Genomic DNA, 21,773 nt, shown 5'->3' with positions numbered 1-21,773 from the left:
GGTCTTTGGCAGAATGATGGTGGCCTGGCTTTGGCTTTACAGACAGTGCTCTGGGTGCTGCTCTGCATCCCTGTGCTGGGAATGGGCCATTGGCACTGCCCGGGTGCCAGGGACCTTCCAGGCTGACGCTTCTCAACACCCCGAGCACTTTCTAACATCATGTCCTGTGTCTCAGCAGGCACAGCTGACTTGGTGTGAGAAGTGCCCAAAGGGGCATCAGCCTGTCCGTCTGAGCTTGCTGTTAAGTAAAGCAGGAAATGTGGAAGTGAGGAAGCCTAGTGAGAGTGACAGGCCCCTCTGCACCTCTGTGGACATCACTCTTAAGCAGATCCTTGGGTGGCTCTGTTAAGCTCAAAGTTTTAGGAGCCTGAAGAACCCATGAAGGACATGGTGAGCAGAATCCTGTCACAGCATCCCAGGGAGTAGCTGAAGAGTTAGTGTGCAAGAGATAATGGCTCTTCAGGAAGGCAGTTTCTTTCCCCCAAATATTTGTTTACACAATTAGGCTTAGAGCACAGTGTTTCTGCCAGATCTTTTCCTGTATTTCTGACCAGGACTTTGCAAAGAGAATGGAGTTGCCTCCTGCATCCTACCTCCAAAACACCTGGCTGTGGAAGGCATAGCTGACATCTTTAGCTCCCTCCTTTCCACAACCAGTACAGCTTCCCAGGTTCCTGCTGTTGGGGAAGTAAGAACGAGATGAGATGAATGATAGGAATGTCCTCAAACCTCAAAGCTTAGAGACATGAAGAGCTCAGGGATGGAGCAGTGGACCAGGCTGTCCTGTGCCTGTAGCCCCAGTCCAGGCAGGACGTTAGAGGCTGCCTGAGTGCTGCTTCATGCTTGAGTGAAGGGAAGGAGCACAGGTGGCTTCTGCTGAGCAAATACCCACATCCTTGTAAAGCAGGGCAGCAGTGAGGATTGCCTTTGGGTTGGAGTGAGGCATCTTCAGGCACCATAGTTACAGGATGTTTCTGTCTCTAGAAGCTGCTGCCTCTTGGTACTTGAGCTCCTAAAAGATGAACAGTGTTACAGGCTGTCTTTGCTGTAGGGAAGAGAAGGACCGGGGGGCTCTAGGGAGGGGGATTCATGGCAGTTTTTCACATTGGTGCTGGTGGATGTAAGTGTTGCTGGGCTTTACAAATCCTTGATCTGGCATGATGACAGTACCTCCTTGTGTGAGGAGTGTCTCTCCTTTATCCCCACTAAATGGTGTGTCTTTGTCCAATCCTCACTTTTAGCTTGTCCTCCTGTGGACTGAGGTTTTTGAGCCTGACAGTGTGCTTTGCCTCAGTTTTGACATTCCTGAGCTCTGGAATATGGGACTCGAGGATGGGGTTTGCATGCTTCATGTAGACATAACTCTGCTCCTATCCTAAGTTTTCTTAGATTTGATGGCTGATGCTCCTGAGGCAAGGATGGTGCCTTCATTGCACGTGGGCATAGTACCAATGCATTGAAGCTCTTAGTGGAATAAATTGCTTATTCCCAACTGCTGACTTCAGAGTTTTGTGAGCTAAACCTGACCCAAATTATCTTAGAATGAGTCTTGTATGACTTGCAAAGTAGCAGACTTGAGCAGCAGGTGGAATTGGGTAAACATCTGTGTTTGAGGCTTTTGTGACCAGGCTTTCAAATCTGTTAGAAATAGATTATAGGGGTTATAGAGTCTGGTCTCTCTGGTTATAGAGGTGCTTTTGAGGCTTGATGTCAGAGCCATGGGGGAGAGTGAAAGCAGAGGGGAGCTTCCCCACCACAACAGAGCCAGCTGCCTTTGCCAGGGGAAGTAGAGTTTACCTGCATTCTTCCTGGCCTCACTGCATTTGTTAAATTATGTTTTGGCCCCACATTTGACTTTGGTGCAGCATTCTTGGTTCAAAACCTGGCAATAAGAAGCTTTAATTACCTCTTAGACATATCTGGTGCTTGCATGCTGTTTATGGAAGGTTTTTTTTCCCTACCGAGAGGTGTGAGGACAAATGCAATTTGCTTACCTGCAGCAACTTCTTGGAGTTGGGATGGAAAAACAGGATAATCGTGTTGCTGTGAGTTGGGATTGTTCTGAGGAGCTGGCTTCTTCCTGGCCTGAGGGTGTTGTGTACCGTGGAGTCACACTGGGGTGGAGGGGAGAGGTCCAGACAGCCCCTGCACCTACCTTTGGATCCATGGAGAGCTGAAGCAGCTCTGGAGTACCCCAAGCCAGGCACAGGAATGTGGAGGCAGAAAATTGGGTCTCTCTGGCCATAACAATGCATCTGCAGCCCCAGCACAGCAGTGTAAACAGGGATGTTCATCAGCAAGCCAGAGGGACTCTTCCTGCCTTTGCTTGGAATGTGAAATGCCACTGTGGATGGGAGGGGGTGAGTGAGGGGGTCAGATGCATTCTGAATCTATTCTCCAGTGCTTTGCCTACCCTCATCTGAAACAACTCAAGTGACGGAGCTTCAGGCACTTCCCTGGGGAGATCATTCCACAGTCTAAATCTCTTTCTGCTAGGAAATGTTTCTTGATAACCAGCCAGATTTTTCCTTTGCTTATTCTTAGCATCAGAGCACCCAAAGATGATCCCTCTTCTTCCTGGAGGGGCTACAACTCCTCCCCTCCTCCCTTGGCTCCAGCATTCGTCTGAGATGTTGAGTCATATCTTGACTAAGAATGTCAGGATCTGGCCTTTTCTGTGTGCTTTTCATCTGCCTTCTCAAGTTGGCCCTTGCAGAATGCATGGTGCTCTGCTGGGCTCTGTATTTCCCTTTTTCCTTGCATATGTACGTTGGTGTGTGTTTGTGTGCATCATATGGCATAGAAGGCCAGGCCTCTCCTCCTGTAGCTTTCCCTGATTTGTGAATCTGGATCATGGAGCTTTTGTACAAGCCTAAAATCCCAGATACTTTTCTTCTTTCCTTGCTTTTTTTCTTTATTTTAATCAGTGATCATGCTGGTCCTTGCCTCTCTCCTGATCCTTGTGTTTGGGACTGTTTCTGCCACAAACAAGATCAGCTTCCCTTTTGCTCTCCCATTGTGTCTCACCTTGTTCAACACCTGTGTCAAGCCCAGTTGATTCACTGGGACCCTTTTCCAGCTCTTAACAGACCTTGGATGTGGTCTGCAAGTCCTTTAACATTGTTTCTTTGTCTTTTTTTTCCTCTGGAGCCTTAGACACATCCATATTACGTAACATTTGTGTTGATGTTCATCTGCAAGTGCCTGTCTAACTTGACGCTCGCTGTATCTGCTGCAGGTTGTGCATTCCTCACATACTGTGCCAGAGACTCTGCCATCAAAGCCCAGACAGCACTGCATGAACAGAAGACTTTGCCAGGGGTAAGTCCTAGTGAACTGTCTGGAGTTTTTGCTGTGGGCAGGAGAATGGAGAATTGTCAGGGGAGGGAGCGAGGGCGAGAAGTGGCTTAGATCAATTTTCCTGCTTGTGGAAGAGAAGGGTGTTTCAGGGGTTAGAACAGGGATATGGGAGTGGAAACACAGCACTGTTCTTCACAGAGCTGATGCTTTTTTCTCTAGCCAGGCCTCTTTCTGTGCTGCTCTTTGCTCTCTGTGGTGTGACAGGACACCTTCAGCTTTCTGTCCATGTCACTAGGGAGCTGTGGGCTTTGGGGTGAGGTGTGTGGGTGCAGCCTGCACAGTGGGCATTGCTGGAAAACTCACATGAGATAAGATACCAGAGCCTTTTTCCAGGTGTGCAGAACCTCCTGGTGCATCCACTCCTACTCTGCCATTGCCCTGCAGGGTGCCTGGACAGAGCTCTGATGCAGTGGCTGAGTTGAATCAGGCTCTCAAAAATAAAAAAATACACTTGCCACGTCCCATTGTTTGGAAGAGAAATGGGTTATTTAGGTGAGAGCAGGACTGCTGGTCTGTTCCTGAGTCTTGCTCACTCCACAGCTGGTCTTGGGAACCAAGTTCAGTGGGATTTGAGGGAGGCTGGGCACTGTGGAACAGGTCCCTCCTTGCCTGGCAGTCCTCTGCTTCCCTGGGACCTGCTGGAGAGCTAAAAGGAGTTCTGGATTGTTTCCTTTCCCATTTTGGTATGATTTAAGAGCTTTGACTGGGCAGTTTCCTTGCTGTACTGAGGGGGTTGATCAAGCACATTGAAAGGATTCATTTGGAGGTGAGTAGGAGGAGGAGTTGGGTACTTATAGATAGAAGCTCACAGGAGGCCCTGAGTGCTCAAGGCAACAGAATAATTAATGTAAACCAGGGGTCTCTGGAGGATGGTTAGGAATTCTTAACCATAACATTTCCTCTTTAACCCATACAGGTCCAAAGAACTCCCAGCTCTCATCTCTCCCAGCTGCCCTCAAGACCTCCACACACAAACACAAACCTCCTTTTCTGTATTTGCTTACCTGTGCTTTTTTTGCATGGGCCCGTGCTGGCGTTTGAGTGCTGGAAAATGCATGTAACTTAATTACCACTTAACAGGATCCTTATCTCAGGACAGCCAGGGGGAAGAGTACAGATAACCAGCACAAATCTGCCCGAGTTATTTTTGTGTGATGGGAAATGGTCAGCTTTTTGAACTAAAGCAGTGTAACCTCGTGTGTTGGTCCAGGGCAGAGCTGACAGTGTCTGTAAGAACAAGTCAAAGGATGTAGGAGCAGCTGAGAGGAGTCATGGTACAGTGCTGTTAATGCAGTGGGGAAGTCAGACATGTCTCTGAAAAATTATTCATGTGAGGCTTGGTGGATTCAAGGCAATCTCAGTTTTGCTACAGTTCTACACCAGGAATTTGCTGCATGTTTCACTGTATTCTCTACTGCCTGTGCTCTCAGGGGTCTCAGAGAGCTGCATGGAGCAGTGTTTAAAGCAGCAATTTATCTATGATGTGGTGATCTAAAAGCTTTTTATGTTAAGGGAGGTGTAAGACACTGCCTGGGAACAGTAAGAAGTCTGTGGTAGGTGAGTACTTTTGAACATACTTGTCTGGAGACAGTTAATGAGCAGTGTGGTGTAATTATGTTTCAGGATTAGGATGAAGATGAGCTGTGCTGCATTTGGAGCTGTCTATTTTCAGGCTGCCAAAATACCATTTCATCACATTTAGTTTCTCTTTTGTTCAGTCTCTCAGTGACCAAGGAGGCACAATTTTCTCTCTCTTTGGTCATTTAGAGATGGTTACTTGGCATGGATGTGGGCTGGGTGAGCTGGGGTAGCTTTCAGCCGTGGTGTGCTGGTGTCTGTGTAGCATCACCAGCCCTTCTGGCCCAGCTGATCACGGGGAACACTTTGGAAATGAATCCCAGACAGGAATGCCAGGCAATTGCTTCCCTGTTTGGGGAGCAAGGCCGTACAATCTCATCTCTGTACATTCACATCTGGATCATCTTCTGATGAACTCTGGGGTAAAGCCTATCCCCAGGAATTTAGTCAGGGCCCCAGCACAGGGCAGAGCACAGAGTGTACTGACCACACCTCTGAGGTTTCAGTCAATGGGCCACAGTCTGGTAAACAACTGATTTCTTGTGCATTTTACCCATATGCTCTCTCTGTGTTGCACATAGCAGTAGAAGAAAGAAAGCTGAAGGGCTATGAAGTGTAGGGTGACACAAAGTGTCACCTGAATGCATGACCAAGCATCAGCAGGTTTAGAGACAGCAAGGGATCAAACTGGCAGAGAAAGGATCTGGTGTTGATCCTACACTTGCTGTTGTACCACCAAGCAATAGTAGATGCCACAAGAACCAAAGTACCTTCCTTTGTTGGTGTCAGTGCAGAGAACTGTGGTTGAACTCAACAGTTCATGAACCTGAATAGAGACAAATTACTTTCTTGGTCTAGACTGAGGATTTGGTAAGGACAGATTTGTGGGAGTGCTTTGATATGGTTTCTGAGAGGTCCTTAGGTTGTGATCAGGCAGCTGGAGCAGGAATTCTGGGTTCTTCTCCAGGTTGTCACTGGGTAGGTCTGGGCCTGCAGAGGTGTTGCTGAGGTCCTCCAGGTCTGATGCCAGCAATGTCAGCCCACCTGCAGGGCCATGAGTTCAGTGTAGCTTTCCTAAGCTTTTATATATATAGTTATATTTATATTTTAGGTTTTCCATGTAACTCAGTAGGAATCACTGTGGTCTGTATTTATTCTTGTGGCATTTGGGGCAAGTTCTCTTTGTGTGAGATCAAAATTCTCTTTTGTTTCTGAATTGAGTGCTGTTGGATGCATGGTAACTGAATGGAATTTAAACTCTAAAAAGCTTATTTTTTGACAGTAAGGCTCAGCATCTTTTTCTGAGGTAGACAGAATTTTGGCTTTTATATTCTTTTTTATGGACCACTGTGCTCAGGGTGTAAAGACTGTCATAGAGTCATCAGGCTGGGAAAGACCTCTGAGATCATTGAATCCAACCATTAACCCAGCACTGCCAAGTGCAATAAACCATGTCCCTAAGTGCCACATCCACACGTCTGATGGTGACTCAACCAGTCTCACCTGTACAGCTGTATACTGTATTATCTAGAACACCTGTGCTGCCCTCAGAGCTGGTGAATTGTTGAAATCAGGCCTTTTTCCTAAATCCAGTGTCCTCTTCAGCTGCCAGCCAGCCCAGCAGTGCAGTGTTTCACCTTCTCCCCACTCCCTGGCACACTCCTCCCTGCCTCAGTGAAATGATATTGTATCTCAATAACCCATGCCTTTGATTCGTGATTGTGCCTTCACTTTGCTGAGTTCTGAAAGGAATTGGAGAGGTTATTAATGACACACAGTGATCACACAGCAAGTTAAAGCCTCTTGCTAAGTGAAATTTGAGGGAAAAGCATCCAGCTTTTCAATATTTCGCAGAAACGCTTTATGTCTCTTTTCATTTGCAGCCAGACAGTTGCAAATTACATAAAATTGCTCCTGAAGAAGAAGAGGAAGAAGAATAGAGGGAGGAAGTGGAGGGGGGGAGGTTTAAAAAAGTAATTCTTTTGGCAAAGTACAGTTACAGTTTTATTTCTATGCAGAACAAAGAAAGGCCTGCTGAAAGGTAGGAAAGTAAGTGGCAGAAATTGGTATTGATCCAAGCTGGGAATACGGGCAGTTTAAGAGCAGTGATGAGGGTACTGAAATGTGGCTACATCATAGGGAGAACTCATGGATGCAGGGACACAGGAATGGAAAATTACAGAGAGCAGCAGCATGAGAGCAGAGAGAGACTCTGGGAATGCACCAGGGGTTGAGATGCTGCAGCACTAATTCAGGTGGTTGGGCACCAGGATTAGTGCAGAGACCCAGCAGAGCTCGAGCAGAGGGCATCCCTGTGGGTAGGCTGTGTCCTGTGCTGCCAGGAGCAAGGGCTCACCTGGGCCATCTGTCAGGATCCTCAGCCCGTGGTGGTAGGAAGGAGCACAGGTGTCTGGAGGGACTTTGCTGGAGAGGGCAAAGCATCTCATTCTTCCCTCCCCTCTTGTTTGTGCAATGCTGGTGTGAAGCCAGCCTGGATCAGTATTTCTCAAAGTTTCGTGTGGTCTAAATGTTTGGCTGAGGTTTGAAGCTGGGCCCCACTTGTTAATCTTTGCAGCTGCAACCCTTGAACAGGGCAGGCTGGAGAAGTTTTTCCCATGTCCATCTTGCAGGTTTGATAGACAGTACCAGCAAATTCCTGAGAGCCATGCAACATCAGTTAGCAATACAGAGAGCATGCCAAGGCTATCTCATGGACATGAAGGTGCTGGGCTAAAGCAGCCCCTGGGCAAGAAGCAGCAGAAGTGCCTGTTCAGTGCAGAGGGAATTGCAAATGCTTGTGCTGTTGAGGGTTTGGCTTGAGGGGCTGAGAACTCTCTGTAAGGCAAGGCAGCTGCCCAGTGAAGTGCCAACACTGAAGAGCAAGCTGCCAATGCAGCCATTGCCTCCTGTTCCCTATGGAATTGGAAGAACAGTGAAACTAAAGATCAGCACTTGTTCCCACATGCTGACCGAGTGGACTCGTGCAGGCTCTGTCCTGTGCACAAGGGGTCTTCCTTTCTCCAGAGAAGGTGCTGCCCTTTGCACAGCCAGGCCCTGGCATCTCCTTGCAGCACAGAGCTCTGGCTTTTGCTTCCCAGAGCTGGGTCTTCCCTGGTGGTCTCCCTTAGCTGTGCTTGTGAACACACCTGTACCTGCACACCAGCCCACACAGACCTTTGTCTTTGCAAAGGCACCACCCTCCTGAGCAAGGCTCCACGTTCCCACCTCCGTGGGGTCGTTTGGGGTGTGTGCCTGCACAAAAGTGTTCATGAACATGGATACAGATAGAATCATAGGATAATTTATGGTGGAAGAGACCTCTGGGGTCTCTGCTCAAACCCCACTCAAAGCAGGGCTGACTACACCAGATCACTGAGGGCTTTCTCCAAATGAGATTTGACTGTCTCCAGCGGCATCCTGCAGTCACCTGGGGCCTCTTTTCTAGTCTGCCAGCACCCCTGAAGGGAAACAGCTTATCTCAAATCAGCCCAGAACTGCCTCATTTGGTGGTGCTGGGGCTTGGGCCCGTTTTGGGTGGATTTTCCCGTGGGTGCGTCATTATCGCCGGAGGTTTTGCTCCGCTTGGATTGTCGGTGTTAGTGGTTGCCAAGGGAACTGGCACAGCCGCTCTGTGTGCAGGCAGAGGGTCCCTGTGCCTGGCCCCCTCTGTTACATCAGCAGAGATGTCTTTTCCTGGCCACTGTCATTACTCTGCCGTGGGGTAGGAGAAGGGCACGGCTGCAGCAGCCCGATGGCAGCCTGTGAACCTTCCAGCACAGCCAGGAGAAGCTTGTGCAGGCTCTGCAGAGCTGCTGTGTCCATCAGCTCAGACACCTGCTGCCCCAGGCTCTGCCCTTCCCTGGTTCCCTGGGGTCCTTGGAGGCTGCAGCTTGTGCACAGAGAATCACCTGAATGTGCTCACTGGACCAATGGTGCACCAGTGGGCACAGGGAGAGGCATGGGGTGCTGGGTGTCTTTTCCAGTGGAAAGATCAAAGCCAGCTGAGTGTGGCACTGCTCCCAGCTTTTCCCCATGCAGCTTTCTTGCTCAGAGTAACTTGGTGACCCATCTCACAGCATCTTACTTCTGCTTTTTGCAGGCCTTAAGCCTTAAGCATTCCCTAGGCCTGCTAAGCACTTTCTACCTTGGTGGGAGTGACAAACGTGACAAATCTTGGGCAAGTCTCTGTCTCTGCTGAAGCAAGATCCTGCAGCTGGCACAGGACTGTGGGTCTGAGTACCCAGCTGTGCCTGGCTTCTCAGGCCCACGGCTTTCTGGAGGCCAGAACCATCTCTTGTGGTCTTGATGAGCTTTCTAGAGTTTTTGGGTTTTCAGTTTCATCAGTCCTTCAGCAATCTTCTTTGCTCATGCAATAAGTCATAGCTGAGCCATTCAGGCAGGAGCTATGTGCTTTGTACTCTGGGATTCATATCCTGCTTCTGCCACAGACTTTCTGCATGATCTTCATCGCCACATGCCTCAATTCCTCCACCTGGAACACACTGCTCATAATTATCGTTGTCTCCTCCACAGTGGGATTGAATGAGGTGAATTCATAAGCAGCCTTTAGAGCTGTGCCAGAACTTGGTACTAATGTTGCTCGTGTTTCTGTGTGAGACACCTTCCCTTTCTCGGGGAAGGATGGTTCTCCTGGACAGGACTAAGGCACACTGAGATGTCAGAGGGAAGATGCAAGTAGGATGCTCGAGCACTGAGACTGGCACCAATCCATCCCTGCTTGCATTCCTGATCAGAAACTGAATCCAAATGAACAAATTAGCATTTAGATTTATGTGCTCTGCCCAGGTAGAAGTGATTATGATCATTCAGGCAGGGCATTTTTAACTGGCCAGAGGAGGACAAGCCCACAATTTGTAAAGCTGAAAAGCCCAGGACCTAATTCTGCCAATGGCCTTGGATGCCTTTTGGTTCCTGACAGCCCAGAGGAGCCAGCCTGCATTGTGTGTTTCGTACACTGTGCTTCTGACCCTCTTAACACTGTGAGGTTCCCCTGCATTGCACCTAAGGGGCTATTTTACATCACTTACTCGTAATTAATAGAGAGGCTTGCCCTCCTGTCCCAGGGGGCTTTTTCCTTCTATCCAGCTTTTGCAGTTTGAAAGCTGAATAAGCGGGATGTGGGAGTCACTTCTTCTCCTTGAAGAACAGGGCTACCAGGCTGCTGAGCTGACTGACTAAACCGATTAAACATGGGGAGCCAATTCACTTCCAGAATGCTTTTTTTGGGGTGTGATGAGAGAAGTGGTGCATTTTGGCCTTGGTGAAACCAATAGCAAAGCTTCCTCTGATTTTAGGAGTGCCAGGAATTTTCCTTAGATCATTAATCCCAAGAGTGCTGCAAAGGTGGGGAGCATTTCCTCAAAAGCAGGGGGGAAGCCCAAACAGAGCAGGGTTCCCTGCTTCTCTGTGCTGCCCAGATCCTGGGGATGGGGTGGGATGTAATCCAGACACTTGTCAGCAAGGCCTCTCAGCCTTGCCTCTTCCCTGGAAATCCCTGGGCTCCTCTGGGCTGCAGTGATTCTCCCTGTGGGTATCTCCTCACAGCTCCCAGGGGGCTACACGGGACATGTGGCTGCTGTGCTTTGTGTAACGCTCCCGAGGTCAGGATGGCCTTGTCCCCATCTGGCTGCCCCCCCCCCACCAGTAACCCCCCAGAAAGCCAACAAAGGCTGCAGGCTTGTGAGAGGGAGAGTGATGCAGGCAGGGAGACGCTGTCTGTGAGAGCTCTGAGCAGGGTAGGGACAGCTGTGTTTGGGAAGCTGTGTATCCAGCCAGGAGGGAAATGTGAGAGAGAAGCTGGAGCAGGGCAGTAGGAGCTTTGCTGCCCATCTGGTGCCCACTGCTGCTCCAGAGGATTTCTTGAGTGCAGTGGGTCATGGAGCTGACAGCCCTTAGAGTGTCAGCAGCAGCAGGTAAGAGGGACCCTGAAGTGTGAGGGTGAGGGACTGGGGCAGAGGACATTTTGCCCACGGTGTCCTGACAGCCTGTGCTAAATGTTAATGTGATATTCTTAAGAAATGAAGGCTAATAATGCTCAGCTGAATAATTTAACAGGGAAGATGAAGCTCAGCTTGTGAGGCAGGTACAGGCTCATGAATCATTTGCTCGAGTTCTCCATCCTACACATGTGCTCACCTATGTGCTCCTGTGTGGTAAAAGGCAACCATGTCTGTGCATGTGCATTTTCTTCACTCTGGAAATTTAAGGCAGGCACATCCTACCTGCTGGATTCTGGGCCCAGCTGAGTATATACAAATAGAGTTTTCTTATCCCTATGTGCTCTCTGATTACTGCGCAGCCTCAGGTGATGACTGGAGGCCAGGAGAATTTGAACTTCCAGAGTTTGCTGTGTAAGCCAGAAGCAGGTCCTCCCTGCTGTCCTGTTCCTCTTTTTCTCCCTCAAATGGGAGAGTTAAAGCTTGACCATTCTTACTGTGTGTTCCTGTAGGGGACAGAGCTCTTTGTCTGAGACCTGTATACAAAGTTTAGGACACCCCAGGGGCAGTTCTCAAGGCCTTGAGACACATGGAGTTGAGTTAAAGCTGTTGTGGACTCCCTCTGCACAAGAGGCCTTTGATAATTTGTTCATCTTTGGTGGCAACATGAGACTTGGAAGGATTAAAGTGGCGCTGTCCTTCTTCATGGAAGCCTCTGGGTGTCTGCTTCTATGCAAGGAGGGCCATGGCTGCCTCTGCCTCAGCTGGGAGACCTCCCAATTCAGGAAGAAGCAGGCAGACAATCCTGCTGCTCTTCTCCAAGCCTCAGCATCTGGACAAATTGTATCTTGTTTTCTTCTCTTTACCTATATCTTCCAGAGCAGATGACGACCAGCCCAGGGACCTGACCTCAGATTGGTGGGTGTCTCTCAAAGTCACTGGAGCTGGCAAGGCCTCTGGAAATGGGCAGCCTTTTACTGAGGGCTTGGTCTGATATGGGCAGAGGGAAAGTCTTCCTGTGCCCACCCCAGGTGCTGTTTCAGGTGGGAAGAGAGGAGCTGTGGTCGCAGCTGAGAGGTGCAGGGCAGCCTTGCTCTCTCTTGTAGCCCCAGCCAGGAGCTGCATCCAGATTTGCACCGGTACTGACCCACATCACTGTACTGGCACTGCCACCTCTCCTGCCAGGGCGTTGTGCTGTGGCCCAGTTGTGGGCACATCACTTCACTTGGTCAGTGGCCCTGTGGGATGCACTCGCCCACGGTGGCAGGTTCCGTGGGGTCACCACCCCTGGGGTCAGGTCCCTGGGATGGGCAAAAGGATAGAGATGGACAGATGGGTAGAGGGGGCCCCTTCCCCAGAGATCATATCAAAATGTCTCTTTTGTGCAAAGCAGAGGGAATGCCCCCAAGAGCTGGTTTCCATGGCAACTGCAAATGTCAGGTTCCATGTGGTGAATAACCGTTTCCATGACAACACCTCCTTTATCCTAGGTGCTGGGAGCTGGAGTGACAGCCCTGTTGGGGGAGGGGACAGGGAGATGGCCTCAGGTACTTAACCTCCCCCTCCTCTCCCCCCATCCTTTCCGACTCCTCGCCCTCAGCCCCTGCATCCCTGGGAGGGTGGTGCTGGCTGTGTGTGCACTGCATTTCCACAGCATCCCTTCCGCCCCTCCTACACCTAAATGGCTTTGGGGCTTTGGCTTCCTCATAGAAGCTGAGATCTGAGTCTGTCCCTCCGTCTCCCTCCCCATCAGTTCAGTTAGTTCAGCCCTGGTTTTGCATCCTGGCTAGAAACAAAACTATTCCTCGGTGCTGGGGGAGCAGTGGGATGTGACGTGGCCAGCTGCCTCTCCTGGCTCTGCACGGAGCCCTCTCTTCTGAGCACACATCTGGGCTGCCTGCCCTCTCCCACTCAGCCTGCTCCCACAGCTCTGCCAGCCTCAGCTCACACAGGCAGGCTGCCAGGGACTGTGAGCAGTGACAGAAGCCTCTCAGCAAGGAAACTGGAGACTTTGTGGAACAATCTCTGACCGCAGACTCCTGAACCCCTGCCCCACATCCCACTCAGCTCAGGAAAGAGGTGCCAGGCCCTTGGCAGCTCTCTGGGGGAGCAGCAGCCCAGAGGCTGGCGAGCTCCAGTGCTGGGGCCACATGGCAGCAACAGCAGGATGTCAGGAGCTCTGCACATCCATGCGGCTGATCAAGAGTGGGAAAAGGACCTGCAGCCTCTCCTTCCCTAAATGATTCAGCAGGTCTTGGGGGATGGAGGTTGTTGTCTGTCAAGGTGCAGCACAGCAGCAGCTTAGCCCTCCTTTGGGGAGCTGCCAGCCCGTCTCTGGGGCCGTTATCAGCAGCCCCATGATCAGTCCTTGAGGCAGGAATTGCGTGGGCCTGCTCCCAGCCTCTGCTCGTCCTGCCTGAGGTCCATCAGTCAGGGGAAGCCAGCTCACAGCCCCCAGCTGCCAGGCTGTGTGCCATGCCATGCCAGCCTGTCACCTCCTGGTTGGCATCTCTGTCCTGCGAACTGCAAAGCTACCTCACGGATTTCCTCCAGCTGTTGGGAATGTGGGCTCTGCCTCTGGTTTCTGGCTAGTCTGGCTCAGCCACCACTTGGAGACTGACAGCCCTCCACATATTGCTTGCTGGCTTCTAAACACATTTCAGTTGGTGACTTTTATGGCTTGATTTAGTTTTCTGTTTTGTTGCTGGTTTTCCTCAGGGGTTTCCTGAGAGAAGGGGCAGACTATGCCTGGACCTGCAGCTTGTGTGCAGGCCTTCCCTGCGATATTCTGATTGTTTTTTATTATGAATGTCACTGATTCAGGTCACTGTCAGCCTCTGTGAATGATGCTGAGAGACATGGAGTGAGATGTGCTGTGAATGTGGAAATCTGTCCTGTGCACCATTCCTCGGAGGTTATTCTGGTGCAGTTGGATCCTGCTAGCTGGGAAAGGAGGCTACAGCCTCTCTGGGCAGCACAGGACACACAGACCTGCCAGCAGATGAGTTTTGCCCTGCTTTTCAAATCAGACAGTTAAAGCTGTGGGTTCCTTAATGCAGCTACTTCTGTCTTACCTGGAGAATCCCCATACCATGTGAGCTAAGCTACCCTTCAGGCTTATTTGTGGTTGGATTATTGCTGATGACACTAATGGCTGCAAGAGAAGGAAAAAGCTCTTCTCCACGCCCGAGCGAGAGGAGTTTTGCCACTTTCAACCTCAGCACTGCCCCTGAGGGCCAGAGATGAGAGATGTTGCTGGAGAGCAGCACTGCCCTTCTCAAGAGCTACTCTAGTGCACAGAGCTGTCTGCATGAGGGCTGGGGAAGGGGAAACACGACATGCCTGCTTGCTGTGCAGCTTCTAGCCAAGTTCAGAGGCAGTGTCTCTTCCCTGCTGCAAGGACAGTAAGTGGCTCAATTAGGTGACGTGGCCATGCCTGCACTGAGTCAGGGCAGACACAGGAAGAGCTTCCAGGCACAGTCTCACCTCAGGCCACCCTGACCACTGTTCAGGCTCCAGTCACATGGTGATGAGCTGCTTCCTCAGAGTCCTTTCTGTGCCACTTGCAGCACCCGAGGAGGCAGAGGTTTATGCATGGTGGGCATTTCCAGGAGAACTGTTCTCTGGGGTGAGCAGCTGAGCAGGGAAAAGCGCCAGGCTTCTTTTGGAAAGAATGGTCCCTTCTTCAAAGGGTACTGGTTGCCATCACAATGTCTTGGTTTCCCTTCTGCCACTCTCCTGGTGCCCTGTTGACAGTGCCTTTAGCAGCGTGTGCTGGGCAGTGGGCCAAGCAATAACCTCTGCATTTCTCTTCCCTTGCAGATGGCGCGCCCGATCCAGGTGAAGCCTGCGGACAGCGAGAGCCGTGGAGGTAGTTGTCATCTCTCCTTGTTTCTCCTTTGGTGGCCCTGTACTTGTGAGGGGGACCAGGAAATGAGACACAGGGTCCTGGCCCTGCCTTCCTCTGTATGAGGAGGAGTCTGTGTGTGGCAGAGATCTGGGGGGCAGGAGGGCAGTGTAGGGTCATAGCTGGACACAGCAGGCAGCTGACAGCACACCAGGTCCTAAGGGTGATGATGTGGCTGCCCTCTCCATCCTCTTTCCCAGCTATTTGAGGGTGCCATCAGCCTGGCAGTACCTGTCCCAGGACATTACTGAAGCAGACCTGTACGGCACTGGGGCTCCTGAAGCCTTTAGGAAGAGGTTCCTTCATTCCTGCACCTGATCAGCCCAATAAGAGCCAGATCCCTGCAGCAGTACTGGCTTTTTAACGTGTTCAGCTCATTGCTCTGCAGCTGATTCTCCTGTCTGCAGCTCCCTCCACTGCCTCCCCCATCACTGCTGAGCTGTCTCAGCCCCGCCACTCTCAGTCCTGCAGCAGCCCCCAGCACATTGTCAAGGCCAAAATGCTATTGCAGAAAAGATCACATGATGGGGAAATAATGTCTGAAGGGAAAGGATCCTGAGATGGAGGTGCTGTCAGCCTGCAGGGGACCAGCTTGGTCAGAGCAGCATATACTGAGAAGTTCAGAGCTGGAAGGTTGGGAACAAGAGAATCTGGTAATTTAATGGGGAGCTCTCAGCAGCTCAAATGCCTCCTCCAGGTGGAGAAGGTTTGCAACTTCAGCCCTTTCCAAATCCATTTACTCATTTTGCTTCTTCTCCTTGCCTTACTGATCTATTTCTTTTCCTTTTCTCTTCATTCCTACATCTGCCTCTCCAGGCCCTGTGCTGTTGGTGCTGCCCCTGCAAGCAGTTTAGTAGAGGCCAGGGGAGGGCTCGTGTGCTCTTGTTTGTGCTGTGGGACAGCATGTCCTGCATGCTTTATTTAGATTTGGAAGGCTTTTGTTTTAAATTTCCAAACAGTTTGTAGTGACTGAGAGTTATTGCACTATCAAGAACATGAGATGTATTTTATAATATTTTATATGAGTGTATTTATGGTTGTGTGATCCTCCTTTAAAAAAAAAGTGTTTAAGTCAGAATGTGTAACTTTTGGTTGTTAAGTGACTTTTACTGAACTCTGGGCATTTTACTTCAGTCCCTTGGTTTAGGGTAGAGTTTAAGGTCCTTATTTAAGCTATACACAATAAAAAGAGACCAGAGTCTTCAGGGTGTTTCACTGTTGAAAATGATGTTATGAATGGATGAAAGGTCCTTTAGATGTGCCTGCAGGGGGTGTAGAGGGGGCTGGCTTCTCACTGGTACCTCATATTGTCTCTGGATTCAACCTTAAGGTGGTCAATCCTTCCCCTACCACACTGATAAAAAAAAAAAAGGTTTGTGTGTCTGATGAGTGCAGCTCTGAAGTCTCTGGTGTCTAACCAGGGTTGAGGCCATCTCTGCATCTCTCTTTTGTTGGTGGGGCACTACTGGGAACTATTCTATACACACCCACCTGGTATTAGGTGTTGGGATGTGACATCTCTGATGCCTCTGTAAAATTGAGCTGAAACAGGTCAAAACCAGGTTTTGACCTGTTAAAAACCAGGGTGCTGATTTAAAAACAAGCTTTTGGCCAAGGCACTGGACTCTGAAATCTCTAAGCTTATGAAAAGTGCCACATTCCCTAATGGTTGCAAATGTCAGAACATCAACTCTGCTTCCCATGGATAAGAGCAGTAATCTTTGGAGTCTGAACACCTGTCTCCTGCAGCCTGTGCACCTCCCTTCACGCTCATTGCAGAGCTCAAAAACAAGTGGCTCCCACCATGACAAACATTGGATTTTTTCCTGAGGCAGGAGCAGCATCAAGACAGCACCCTGTGTTTGTCTGAGTCAGGTTGCTCTTCTGAAACGTTTCTGCCATGATGCTCCACTTGTCAGAGAAGTGGCTGAACAACTTTGCAGATATGGGAAGAGCAATATCCGTATAGCAATAGCCCCCCCTAGCAGGAGGTAAAAGAAGGATTTGGGGCAGGGCAGAACTGTATGGATAAGGAATTTATCAAGGGAATAGCTGCATGCATCAGTGAGGCACTGTTCTGCATTATCCTTGAAGGGAACCTCTTTTATACTCACCAGGGACTGACATTTCCCAAGTGGAGCACCCTGAATTAAGTACGTGAAGTTAGAGCACCAGAATTTGTCTCTTGGTCTGAGAGATGCTAATTTTTCTGCCAAAGGGGCAGTTTTGGCCAATCCCTGCAGGGGCTGTGTGGGGATATCTGGATGCTCAGTGTTCCTGCACCCTGCAGAACAAATTCACCACGAAAAAGTTGCTGCCTGCATTAGTTCAGGGTGGGACTTGTGGTTCTGGGGCATGCATTGTCAGCTTTTCCCTGCTCTCTGCTGGGAGCCTGGGAGTGCCAGGAGGAGGTGGAGCAGAGGGGGCAGAGGAGTTGATGTGCTTGTCTGGAGCACTGGGCTGCAGTGATGGGCCATGACAGGTAACCCAAACTGTTTAGCACTGCCCAGGAACGAGGAAGCTTCCCAAGGAGATTTGCTGCATCCCATCCACAGCCAGGAGCAGGCTTCCCTCTCTCCCTGATCCTGGCTGCTGCCTGCTGTTGGCCAGATGACCTGAATTCACTGGCTTTGTAGGAGCTGTGTTCAGTGCTTGTGTGCTCTCTCTTGGCCATAGCATTTGTCCTCAACCCCTGGCTTGTTCCCGTGGTACCTTCATCAACAACGTGCTCTGTGCTGGCCCCCACTCCTGCTGCCTGCATGGCTGATGGTGCCCAGAGCATGTTTCCATGGGAACTCGACAGTCAGAGATCAGAGTGAATTTCCCTGCTTGCTGGACAGCACGGGAAATTGCCAATCAGAGGGTGAAAAGCAGGAGCTGTAGAGAAAGTGAAGGGGAAAACAGCAGGAGGGGAGGGTGTGCTGTGCCGAGGAGGGGAGAGATCTTCCAGTGCTGCAGGAATCCCTGCTGGGGAGCTGAAGAATGATGGAGCTGATGACCTGAGAATGCCAGCAGGTTTAGTATCAGCCCTGAGAATGCCAGAGGGTTTGGGATCGATGGCTTTAGGATCACAGATCAGGTGAAAGGGTTTGATAGCAGATTAGGTGAAAGGGTTTGCAGCGTTCCAGCCCAGCTGGGGAGGGATGAGTCAGCCTGGATATTGTGGGAGAACAGCCCTGTTTGGGAGCTGACGGAATCGAGAGGATCCCGGATCATGGGTTGGGCTCCAAGATACAGAGAGGGAGAGGTCAGCAGCAGAAGAGCCCTTTCAGAGGTCCTCAGCTGCCACAGAGGCATCCAAAGGGAACAGGCTGGATCCTTTTCCTTTGTGCAGTCTTCAGAACTGGGCTGTATGTAGCAGGATTCACTGTGAAAAAATCTTACGTTGTCAGTGATTCCATTCCCTTTTACTATTGCTGTTCTGGGCATTCAGAAAAGATTCCAAACCCGTAGGTGTGTGTATTTATATTTGCCTTTATAGCTTGAGTCCCTAAGGTGTCACAGTTTTAACCTGTGCTGCACAGCCAGGAAGACTGGCTTTTATTTTTTCTTCCGAATTCCAGAAAGGAAAGCTGAAATTCCCACATGAAGGCAGGACTTCCAAAAGGTTGTGTTAGTGAGCCCTGTCAGACAACAGAAGATCTGTAAAACTGCAAGGATGGAGTGTTCACTGTTTCAATGGACTTTTCCCAAAAGGCAGGGTAAAGAAAAATGCTTTTGATTCAACAGAAATGGTGTGAGGAAGAAACCACAGGAATTACCCAGGAAATGTGAGGGCTCTCTGAAGAAGAAAATAATGAGTAACTTGTAATTTGATGTTGATTTGATTGCAAGCTGTAGGATAACTGACTTTCCCAGATGTCTCAACACCCTCTGCCCAGCCAGCCAGGGGTCCCTGAAGAGAAAGGCAAGACCATCAGATGCATTTCTGGCTGTCAAATCTCAGCCCACGGTTATTTGCTTGCCAGTTCAAACAACAGAGGATTATTTCACAGCACTAGAGTCAGTGCAAGTGTTTCCCAGTGTATTTCTCCCCTTTGTTGGTGATTTTTTTAAGGAGCTCCTTGTGTTTGCCCCCCAAAGGCTGCAGCATGGTGCACCTGTCTGAAATAAGGCCTGGTCGCAGCTGCAATGGAGATTCAGGGTAGAGGAAGGAGGAACCCTACGGAGCTCCAGTGTCCCCTGCCATGGCCAAACTGGGCTCACATCTGGCACCAGGTGGTGTCAGTCAGAGCACAGAGCTGCTGCTCCTTTAGTTTTCATGTTCCTCTTCACTGCCCAGTAAATCTGTTCCTGTCCAGTCCCTTTTCTTTCACCCCCCCTCTTCCAGTCAGATTTTTCACCTTCTCTATGTGCTGTTTTTTGGTTGGTTTGACCACCAGCACTTCAGAGCTGGCCCTTGTGGGGGCAGGTGCTGTCTCCCTGCTCAGCAGGCAGCTGTACAGCACCTGCTTTATCAACTCCTGTGCCTTGGCTGGGGATTATTGGGCATCACCGATTTGAATGGACTCAATCAGCTGAAATAATGTCTCCAAAGGCAGCCATTGCCATGCAGGGGCAGGGAGAAATGTAGAAAGAATCACAAGGAAAACAGAAGGGGATGAAATTCTCATGGGCTTAGTTACCCAGGGAATCATGAAAACAGGGAAGCTGGGGAATTTGGCCTTTAAAAAAATACACAAAGCCATATATTTCAGCCACTTCTAGTTATATAAATCAGGAGTATCTGTTTGGGACTGAGTTAAGAGCCTGGGCTGTAGCACTTCTAACACTTGATGTGTGTGGTGGGCACAAGTGGCACATGTCTGCCTGGGGCTACAGGAGAGCTGTGCCTGGCTGAGCCTGTGCTGGGGCCCTAGGGCAGGGTGAGGTGACTCCCTGTGGTGTCTGCATGCTGGCTGAGTGCGTCTGTCTGCGCATTCCTCTTGCTCACTAAGGAATTTCATTCTGGAAGGCATCCCCGGGGGCTGGGGATGTACAAGTGTGTTGCTGGGCGTGTGTGGGCCTTTGTGCTCATCCATTAGTGCTGCGTGTGTGCATCTGCTTTTCTGTGAGGGACACATGGCACGTGTAGGTCCTGCCTGTGTGTGCTGCTGAGCGTTTGTGTACCTGGCTGAGCAGTGGGGAAGGTGGGGAACCATCTCTTGAGCCAAGGGGAGCAGGGATGGGGCTGGGGCGAGCCTTGGTGACAGTGTGAATGTGTCATGTGCCATCCTTGCCTGCCATCCGTACACAGCACCCCCCCGGAGCTGCTCTGCTGCTGTAGCTCCAAGACCTGTTGTTTTTCAGGTCACTGCACGCTCAAACAGAGAGCAGCTCCTTTGCTATTGCCCCTGACGTGCGTCACATTGCATTGGTTTGTTTGGAGCCAGCCCCTCTGATCCTGTCGCTAACAATAAGGAATCCTCTGGCACTGCTGCTCCGGAGCCACATCCCGACACGTTCCCTCCTGTGGGTCATGTCTCCCCACGCAGATCTGGGGCAGTGGGGGAGGGTGAGCTCTGGAGCTGGCACAACTGTTTCCTGGCAAAACCAGAGACTGGGCTGGTGTTTAGGCTGGGATTTCCATGTTGTGCTGTTTCACTGCTGTTCCCATCAGTCTGGGGAGGATGCTGCCCCAACCACCGCTGTGTTTGTGCTTGACTGGCCAGCATCAGGCATGGGATGGGCTCCTGTGGGTGCTGATGGGGGGAGAGAGTGGGAGAAGGCACTCTGCACCTTCCTTGCCTCCACACTTACCCATCCCAACAAAACCATAATCCTCACTTCTCTCTTCTGAGTCGGAACCCAGAAGGACTCTGAGCTCAAAGTCCTGGATGTGTTGGCCACTCTTCCAGCTTCTTGCCAGTGTGACACGGGTACACAATACCACTGGAGAGGGGGGAGCTGATGATTGGCCTTCACCCAGCTGTCTGGTATTTGGGTGATCCTACAGTGAGGCAGATCAGGACCCAGGATGCCAGGGTTTATCCCAGGCCTGAGGAGATAGCTGGTTAGACTGGAGAGGGGAGGGGCAAATGGAAATCAAGATGCTTGGTTACATGGCAGCTAAGGAGATGGGGGTCTTCGAGAGAAGGAAAAGGAAGCAGAAGTCAAAGGTCCTGGAATATATCACCCTGCCTGAGCTGGTCTGCTCTGTTTCCTAAGGTACCTGTTGGACTTCACATGCTGATCAACAGAAATGGAATTGCCCAGACATTTTTTTCTTACTATCATTTCTTTTGGATTATTCGAAAGAAAAGGCTAATGAATGAAAGGAAATTATAATTCCTTTGTTTTCCATTGGGGAGGGTAGGACAGGGGAAGCCACAGAAACCCTTGAAGGTATGAGGATCTTGGGCAGATCCTGCATTCTCACCCCTGGAAGAATTTCAGCCAACAGCAAATCATTTCCATGCCAGGCATGTTTTTAACACTAGGCTGTTTTGTGCTTAAGTGTTCCTCTCCTCCTGCTCTGGACTGCAAGCCTCATAGAAGGTTGATGTTTCTGTGTTTGCCCCTAGGGGACAGGAAGCTCTTTGTGGGCATGTTAAATAAGCAGCAGTCTGAGGATGACGTGCTCCGGCTCTTTGAACCATTTGGGGTCATTGATGAATGCACGGTGCTCCGTGGACCTGATGGGAACAGCAAAGGTGGGAACCCTCTGTGTGTCCTGCCCTTTGTCCCTGCTCTTTGAGTGCTCACCAGCCTCACCTTCCTACTGGGGCTCTTGTTCCCCTCCCTGTATTTATGGGAACCCATAAACAGCCAGGAATAGGGAGCAGGAAGAGTCATCTGCTGCCAGGAAGGATTGGGGAAGGTGGGCAGAGACTGAGGGAACAGGAGGGGAAGCAGAGCACGATGATTAGCTGAGCTATCAGGGTCACTCGTGAGCCTGTTCTGTCAGTCTGGGGCTGCAGGTTGAAGTATTTGTACCCACAATGAGCAGTCCACAGAGAATTTGGTGAAGAGGTGATTGGGGCAAGGGTGGA

The 21,773-nt window shown here is 50.4% G+C and overlaps 1 protein-coding gene across 1 annotated transcript in view; it reads left to right on the top strand.

The window, feature by feature from the left end:
• The window catches only part of CELF5 (CUGBP Elav-like family member 5), a gene marked incomplete at both ends in the record, with an annotated part of 34,221 nt that overhangs the window by 3,531 nt on the left and 8,917 nt on the right, over positions 1-21,773 (top strand). Inside the window, 3 exons of the mRNA XM_082298071.1 lie at positions 3,239-3,321; positions 14,718-14,769; positions 21,306-21,434. Coding sequence (XP_082154197.1) covers positions 3,239-3,321; positions 14,718-14,769; positions 21,306-21,434 — 264 coding nt within the window. The remainder of the gene's footprint in view (positions 1-3,238; positions 3,322-14,717; positions 14,770-21,305; positions 21,435-21,773) is intronic.

Source organism: Coloeus monedula, assembly GCF_965178545.1.
Source record: "Coloeus monedula genome assembly, chromosome: 27".
NCBI classification, from domain to species: domain Eukaryota; kingdom Metazoa; phylum Chordata; class Aves; order Passeriformes; family Corvidae; genus Coloeus; species Coloeus monedula.
The sequence above is the reverse complement of the archived record's forward strand: the minus strand, read 5'-3'. Positions and strand labels throughout refer to the sequence as shown.